The sequence below is a fragment of the Camelina sativa genome, chromosome 20 (genome assembly GCF_000633955.1).
Source record: "Camelina sativa cultivar DH55 chromosome 20, Cs, whole genome shotgun sequence".
Taxonomy (NCBI): Eukaryota; Viridiplantae; Streptophyta; class Magnoliopsida; order Brassicales; family Brassicaceae; genus Camelina; species Camelina sativa.
In genome coordinates, this window is record NC_025704.1 from 882031 (window position 1) to 890170 (window position 8140).

Sequence of the window (8140 nt, forward strand, 5' to 3'; positions counted from 1 at the left end):
AAAAAAAAAAAAAAAAAAAACTTTAAAATTTACCAAATTTTTATTATAAATAAAGAAAAATGGATGGCCTGAAATTGGAAGTGAAGCTCTTCCACATATTATTACACCAACTTCTTTGCCTGTCATTTCTCTCTCTAAAAGCCTTCTTCTCTCTTCACTCTCTCTCTCTCTCTCTCTCTCTCTCTCTAAACGATCGCAATCTTTGTGAGAAAAAAACCGATGACCTCAACCAATCCGGTGGTCGCTGAAGCACTACCGTCGGAAGATGCTACTGCAGAGATGACGAGCACGACGGTTTCTTCTTCTTTATCGACGGAAGCTGGGGAAGCACCGGAGAAGAAAGTGAGGAAAGCTTACACGATCACTAAGTCCAGAGAGAGTTGGACTGAAGGAGAGCACGATAAGTTTCTGGAAGCTCTTCAATTGTAATTTCACCCGCTCTATTCTTACTTTTTCTTCTTCCACCATGGAATTTGATTCTGTGTTTTTTCCAGCTCTAATTCTAGCTGAATTTTGCGTAATTTCGCCTTTACTTTAATCAGTCTATGATAAATTACACTACCTGATCCGTGAAGTTGGCCCCTTCAGTTAAAATGTTAGGTTAGGGTTAATAAATCAAAGTTTGGTCATCTCGAGTTTTTGCCTATGTAATTTGATTTTAAGTATATAAGCAGCAATGTTAGGTTAGGGTTGATAAAGTGATAAACTTTGATCAGATCAAAGTTTGGTCATCTGGATTTTTTGCCTAAGTAAATTGGATTTTAACTAAAGAAGCAGCAATGTCTTCTTAGATTGGTTAGGTAAATCAGACAGACCAGAGTTTGGATTAGTCTTTGATGAATGCTTTTTTTTTTCTCAGAAAACCAAAGTGTAGTTAATCTTATCTAAGCTTGCCAAAATGATTCATTTAAGGACTTGGCATCTGGTTTCAACATGAGAACTGAAAAAACTTACTACAAAGTCAGCTTTTAGAGCAATGCATGAAACCAATTTCTAACCTGTCCTAAACTTTTTTCTTCTGTGTATTAAGTGCAGGATTTTGGTAATAGTTACATTGCACTTTTGTGTGTGAAAGTCTCTCTTTCTGAGAAAAGAGTTTTACTTTCTTGCTGACAGTTTTCTTGTGTCCCTAGGTTTGATCGGGACTGGAAAAAAATAGAAGACTTTGTTGGTTCAAAGACAGTTATTCAGGTTTGACATCAGCTTCTCTGGATTTTTTGGTTTAATATACAAACTTGGCAGATTTCCCCTCTCAATCTTCATGTACCTGCTTTATTTGCTGCAGATCAGGAGCCATGCCCAAAAATACTTTTTAAAGGTTCAGAAAAATGGGACTTTAGCACATGTGCCACCCCCTAGGCCTAAGCGCAAAGCTGCTCACCCATATCCTCAAAAGGCATCGAAGAATGGTCAGTTCCACTATAATAGATATTGCTTTGGGTGGACAGATTAAGTTACATGTAATCAATCTGACCGCACCTCAATTCTGCAGCTCAAATGTCGCTTCACGTTTCCATGACTTTTCCTCCTCAAATAAATAACCTTCCTGGCTATACTTCATGGGATGATGATACCTCTGCATTGCTGAACATAGCCGTAAGCGGGGTTACTCCACCAGAAGATGAACTTGATGCTTTTTGTGGACCGGAAGGCATGCATTCTCATCTCTACTCAATTTCTGTAGTTTGCTTTGGTAGTGGAGTTACTCTATCTTATGAAGTTTCAGATGCTAAATGTGGCTTACAATATTATTGTTTCAGTTGTTGTTGGATCAAATGGCATACCAAGTGAGAGTAGTCCTGCAGCATCTGGTATAGGAAGCTCAAGCAGAACACTATCAGATTCCCAAGATTTAAGACTGGCAAAACCAGCTCCCTCAATGCATGGTACTTATCTGAAAAGTTGGGTGACTATTTCTGAGTTTTCATTTTATGGTGGACACTGTTGTAATGGTTGCTTTGCAGGTCTTCCTGATTTTGCTGAAGTTTATAATTTCATTGGGAGTGTCTTCGATCCCGACAGCAAAGGCCGCATGAAAAAACTCAAGGAAATGGATCCTATAAATTTCGAAACTGTGAGTTGTAGTGTACTTGCCTTTATATTAAATGATGTATGTGACAGCATATCCATCATTTAGGCTTCTACTCGAATGGTGCCTGTTCTTTCAGCTTCCTTATATCGGTTGTAATTTGGCTTGGTGGTGTTTCCAGTCGTTACTCTAAATAGTTCACGTACTGCCCTTATAGTCGTCTCACACAGCTGAACTTATTAAAGGATGTATTTATAGATTCCTTTTTAAAATTTTGAATGGGGTTGTACAACCATCGGTCAGTTTTTAGGAGTACCTATTTGTACCTGTCAGTGACTGTTCTTTTTATAGTATCCTTCACTAATCACAGTTTGTCTTGCAGGTTCTGCTGTTGATGAGAAACCTCACAGTGAACTTGTCAAACCCTGACTTCGAACCTTCTGTAAGTGTTAATTTTATCTTAACTTCTGTTCTCGTTGAGCATGTGGGATACATTTTTCTTTCCGTGTTAAGTCTTAAAAAGAAAAAGTCTCTTACACCGAACAGATCTGCTAACTATGTGCCTTCAAATTTAAATTGCCTTAACCGTTAGAAACTAAGACTAGATCGCTCTTAGTGAGTATTACTTTTTTACCAATCCTAAGATTAAATAAGGGTTGTTGTGCTCTTTGAGATATATATATCCTATTCACACATCAACCGCTGGCTGCTGGATTGGTTTTCTTGCAACAGATGTAATCTAACCTTGATATAGTCTGAACACGTTGATGCTGCAGAGGAAGGTCTTGAACACTGAAGCTCGTAGCTGTTAGTGCGGGAACCCTGATCAAGAACTCAACAAGTTATATCTCTTTTGACGACTTCTTCTTGCTCGCAGCAACTGTTGACCAGCTATCAAGTAAGTGCGGTTTATATCTTATATCCGATACCAATATAAAACACTTCACTATAATCAGATAGTTTATATTGCTCTAATTACATAATAGCTGGTAGGCAGTTTACTTAGGTTTGCATAAGACCTTAATGTTTCTCATTTGTCACTGTAGTTGCTGTCTGTCTCACATGATCTCTGATCACACTTCCCTTAAGATCTGTGTTAAGAGTTATTTGATCTCTGTGTTTGGTGGATTGTGTCAGATGCTTCTTACGGTTGTTGCCTGAAGAGAACAATAAGGCGTCACAAACAAGAGGAACATATGCAGTTTAGGTCAGAGAACCAGTGGGGGTGAATGGTAGATATATGTACTTGTGTGTGTGTAGAAAATGGTTACCAAACGTGTCTTCTTTTTGATAATTTATTTGTTCATGCGTTTTGTAATATGTCTTTTCTTTACCTCTATTTCTGATTGGTTATTTTTGGTTATCTGATTAACCAAAGCTATGTAACACGTTAGCAAATTGTTACTTAACTCATAAGTGAGATACATAACTCTGTTGTATTGTACTTGTAAGCATTAACGTCCATGTTTTGTCTCCACTCTTTGTTGTTCTTGTCAATAACCGTACATTCCGGGAACCGAGTTCATAATAATTAGGAAACTGAACGTGTTGGTATGGTTTTCGAATGTCTTACGACCCTCTTACAGACGCCGAAGGTTTGTATAAAAACACAGAGAAAAGGTTCCTCTCGGATAAGCTTGCTGTGCCTTTAGCTTTGGTCAAGAGGGAGACGCGTACGCGCGGTGGACAACGGAAGGTTACGTCTGAAAGTGGCTAGAGAAGCTTCATGTGGAATTGGAGAAAAGACTCTTTACAAGCCAGAGTCTTTCATCTTATCTTGTATCTATTATTAATAAGCTTGTGTAGTTTTCTTTTAAAACGTTGTGTCGTTTATTGACGTGGTTGTTAGAGTGCGTGTAGTTCTGTGATAGAACACTATTAAGGGATCCCAAATCCGGATACCGGATCTATCACTCTCTTAAATTACCTTTCGGTTTAAGAGAATCCTTCGCCGACGGCGAAGATGCTACAGCATCAGATCGTACAATCTCCGGCGAGATTAGGGTTAACAGGTCCTGGTTCTCCCTCCGTGCAAAATCCAACGCCTCCTCGTCATGGCCATCCAACCTCATCTTCATCTTCCCAATCTCAACACCAACAGATCCAGCAACAACAACAACCTAATCTACTCCCTTCCTCCACCGTCGCCGCCGCTTCCTCAGCCTCAGCTTCGTCAGCTATTTCATCCTCCGCTTTGCTATCGCTCCTTCCGCCATTACCGCGAGCTCAAGCTCTTCTCCAGCAGATGGCGGTTCTGACATCTAAACTCTTCGACGTCTCTCCCAATCGCCCTCTATGGCTTTCAGCTTTCCGTGGCTCCCTCCCTTCGTTCCTCTCCTCACACTCTTTACCACCGCCTCCGCCGCTTGAAAACCCTAATCCTTCATCCACGAAGGAGATCCTCTCTCAATTCAATTCACTCCAAACTCAGCTCTTCGAAGCCGTGACAGAGCTTCAAGAGATCCTAGATCTACAAGACGCGAAGCAGAAGGTCGCGCGTGAGATCAAATCCAAAGATTCATCTCTTCTCGCATTCGCCAACAAGCTCAAGGATGCAGAACGTGTTCTCGATATGCTCGTTGACGACTACTCCGATTATCGCAAACCTAAACGAAGCAAAACTCTAACCGATGATGAAGAAGAAGAAGATGCTTCAACCACAGTATCGTCTCAGCTCAAGCTAAAGGACATTCTAGCTTACGCTCACAAGATTAGCTACACCACATTCGCTCCGCCTGAATTTGGCGCAGGACAAGCACCTCTCCGTGGTGCATTACCACCAGCTCCACAAGACGAACAAATGAGAGCTTCTCAGCTTTACACATTCGCTGATCTCGATATCGGTTTACCTAAAACTGTAGAAAACTTGGAGAAGAAGGTTGATACACTCATTGAGCCACCACCACCACCAGAAGCAATGGATATCTCAGCAATTCATAACCTGCTTCCGCCAAACATCGCAGTTCCTTCAGGATGGAAACCAGGAATGCCAGTGGAATTGCCAAGAGATTTACTATTACCACCTCCTGGATGGAAACCAGGCGACCCGGTTGTCATACCACCATTGGAGTCAATCACTGCACCTAGAGCTGAGGATCAGCAACATATGCGACCTCCTCAGGGACTTCACAGACCGCCTGATGTCATACAGGTCCGAGCTGTTCAACTGGACATTTTGGAGGATGATGATAGCAGTGATTACAGCAGCGATGATGCAAGCTCTGATGACGAGGAGTAGTATCAACATTGTGGTTGATGTTAATTAATAATATCTGAGCAATAGTTGCTTTTGCTAATTCTTGATCAAGCTTGAGTGAAATCTTCTACTTGGTTTCGTTTTGTTTAACAGTGTCTTTATGTGGATAGATGTTTAAGTATCAGTTTACCGAATTATTGGTTTGTCGTTTACTCAGGTGTTCTAGTAAAGTTTCAACTTTCAAGAATGCATTTTTGAGCTGCAAAGTTGGAGGAGTGTTATAGTAAACGACGTTCAACTGGTGGAGTTTATGCTACTTGTGACATTTGATTTTGAATCCTCGATTTCTCTACCAAATAAAATATCTATCTACACATAGTAGTAAACGGGCTCTTTGTGACAAAATCAAGCCCGTTTAAGTATTATTAGCAAGCCCATTTAGATTTAACCTGTTGAAACCGGACTAGCCACGTGGTCGAATATTTTAGGGGTTTAATTTCCAACTCTTGCAAATAAAACTAAAAATTTGTGTTCTTCGAATTAAAATAAAATAAAAAAATCTGACAAAAATATCCATTCGTTTCTCTTCTCTTCTTCTGGCTTTCACTCTCGCTTGCTCGCTCCTGGTTTCTACTTCTTCTACCTCTCTTAATGGCGGACAAGCTAGCTCTCCCTCTTCTCCTTCCGGGTACTCCTTCATCTAAACCCTTTTCACACGACCAAAACCACCATCTCTCTCGGACGCCTTTTCTCACTACGTCACTTTCGTCACCACCTCCTCCTCCGCCTGTAGAGCCTCTTCTCCACGATGTATTCCTTCACCAGAACCCTAATTCCAGACAACCCATCAGCTCTCAACCGCCTAGAAACCGTAACCGGACGCGAATTGGCAAGTCACGCGACTCTAACCTCGGGAAACCTTGGTCTTACCATGGTCTCTCTCCACAAGGTCAGCAAGTTCTACGTTCCCTCATCGAACCCACTTTTGATTCCGGTCAGTTAGATGCTATGCTCTCTGAGCTATTCGAGCCGTATAAGGATAAACCTGAGTCTACCTCGTCGGAGTTACTAGCTTTTCTTAAAGGATTAGGATTTCATAAGAAATTCGATTTGGCTCTGCGTGCTTTTGATTGGTTTATGAAGCAAAAGGATTACAAATCCATGTTGGATAACTCTGTTGTTGCTATAGTTATTAGTATGTTAGGTAAAGAAGGCAGAGTCTCTTCCGCTTCAAATTTGTTCAATGGGTTACAGGAAGATGGGTTTTCCCTTGATGTCTACTCTTATACTTCGTTGATATCAGCTTTTGCTAATAGCGGAAGGTACAGGGAAGCTGTAAATGTGTTCAAGAAGATGGAGGAAGAAGGTTGTAAACCGACTTTGATTACTTATAATGTTGTTTTGAATGTGTTTGGGAAAATGGGTACTCCTTGGAATAAGATTACCTCTCTCGTGGAGAAGATGAAGAGTGATGGGATTTCTCCTGACGCGTATACCTACAACACGCTTATAACTTGTTGTAAACGAGGCTCTTTGCATCAGGAAGCTGCTCAGGTTTTCGAAGAGATGAAGGCTGCAGGGTTTAGTCATGATAAGGTTACTTACAATGCGCTGTTAGATGTTTATGGTAAGTCTCATCGGCCTAAGGAAGCTATGAAGGTTTTGAATGAGATGGAGCTCAATGGATTTTCTCCGAGCATTGTGACTTACAACTCTTTGATCTCTGCGTATGCTCGGGATGGTATGCTTGATGAGGCGATGGAGCTTAAGAATCAGATGGCGGAAAAGGGAACGAAACCTGATGTTTTCACTTACACAACACTCTTATCGGGGTTTGAGAGGGCTGGGAAGGTCGAATCTGCTATGAATATCTTTGAAGAGATGAGAAACGCCGGGTGCAAACCAAATATTTGTACTTTTAATGCCTTTATAAAGATGTATGGTAACAGGGGAAAGTTTGCTGATATGATGAAGATTTTTGATGAGATCAACGTGTGCGATCTCTCCCCTGACATCGTCACTTGGAATACGCTATTGGCAGTCTTTGGCCAAAACGGGATGGATTCAGAAGTATCAGGTGTATTCAAGGAAATGAAGAGAGCTGGATTTGTACCTGAAAGGGAAACTTTCAACACCTTAATCAGTGCGTATAGCCGCTGTGGTTCGTTTGAACAAGCTATGACTGTCTACAGGCGAATGCTTGATGCTGGGGTCACTCCTGATCTTTCCACCTATAACACTGTGTTGGCAGCTTTGGCTCGTGGAGGAATGTGGGAACAATCTGAGAAAGTTCTTGCAGAGATGGAAGATGGTCGGTGCAAACCGAATGAGTTAACTTACTGCTCTCTACTTCATGCATATGCAAATGGCAAAGAGATAGGTCTGATGCATTCTCTAGCAGAAGAAGTGTATTCTGGAGTTATCGAGCCTCGAGCTGTGCTTCTGAAGACCCTTGTTTTGGTTTGTAGTAAGTGTGATCTTTTGCCAGAGGCTGAACGTGCGTTCTCTGAGCTCAAAGAAAGAGGGTTTTCACCAGACATAACCACATTAAATTCAATGGTCTCTATTTATGGAAGAAGGCAGATGGTGGCAAAGGCGAACGAAGTCTTGGACTACATGAAAGAAAGGGGTTTCACACCAAGCATGGCGACCTACAATAGCCTCATGTATATGCATAGTCGGTCTGCTGATTTCGGAAAGTCAGAGGAGATCTTGAGGGAAATACTTGCTAAGGGAATCAAGCCAGATATCATATCATACAACACAGTCATCTACGCCTACTGTAGAAATACTCGGATGAGAGATGCATCTAGAATGTTCTCAGAGATGAGGGATTCAGGGATTGTCCCTGATGTTATCACGTACAATACGTTTATCGGTTCTTATGCAGCTGACTCAATGTTTGAGGAGGCCAT

General features: G+C 41.4%; 3 protein-coding genes across 7 annotated transcripts in view; all 3 read left to right on the plus strand.

Annotated features, from left to right (window-relative positions):
- On the plus strand, positions 91-3506 carry LOC104768456 (protein REVEILLE 4). 4 transcript variants are annotated; one of them, XM_010492449.2, is made up of 9 exons: positions 91-425; positions 1134-1191; positions 1286-1409; positions 1493-1651; positions 1761-1886; positions 1965-2074; positions 2412-2471; positions 2784-2927; positions 3167-3506. In XM_010492449.2, the coding sequence occupies exons 1-8, from the start codon at positions 220-222 to the stop codon at positions 2823-2825; spliced, it is 885 nt and encodes a 294-aa protein (XP_010490751.1). In that variant the 5' UTR covers positions 91-219; the 3' UTR covers positions 2826-2927; positions 3167-3506. The 4 variants fall into 4 exon arrangements, with proteins under 4 accessions (XP_010490751.1, XP_010490752.1, XP_019097693.1 ...); XM_010492450.2 differs by having other exon boundaries at positions 2806-2927; XM_019242148.1 differs by lacking the exon at positions 3167-3506 and adding an exon at positions 3076-3092.
- Positions 3923-5491, plus strand: LOC104768457 (mediator of RNA polymerase II transcription subunit 4). The gene has a single exon (XM_010492452.2). The coding sequence runs from the start codon at positions 3993-3995 to the stop codon at positions 5265-5267; it is 1275 nt and encodes a 424-aa protein (XP_010490754.1). The 5' UTR covers positions 3923-3992; the 3' UTR covers positions 5268-5491.
- Positions 5785-8140, plus strand: part of LOC104768458 (pentatricopeptide repeat-containing protein At5g02860-like) — a 4319-nt gene continuing 1963 nt past the window's right edge. Inside the window, exon 1 of one of the 2 annotated variants that reach the window (XM_010492453.2) lies at positions 5785-8135. In XM_010492453.2, coding sequence (XP_010490755.1) covers positions 5877-8135 — 2259 coding nt within the window. In that variant the 5' untranslated portion in view covers positions 5785-5876. The remainder of the gene's footprint in view (positions 8136-8140) is intronic. The other variant, XM_010492454.2, reaches the window with a different exon arrangement.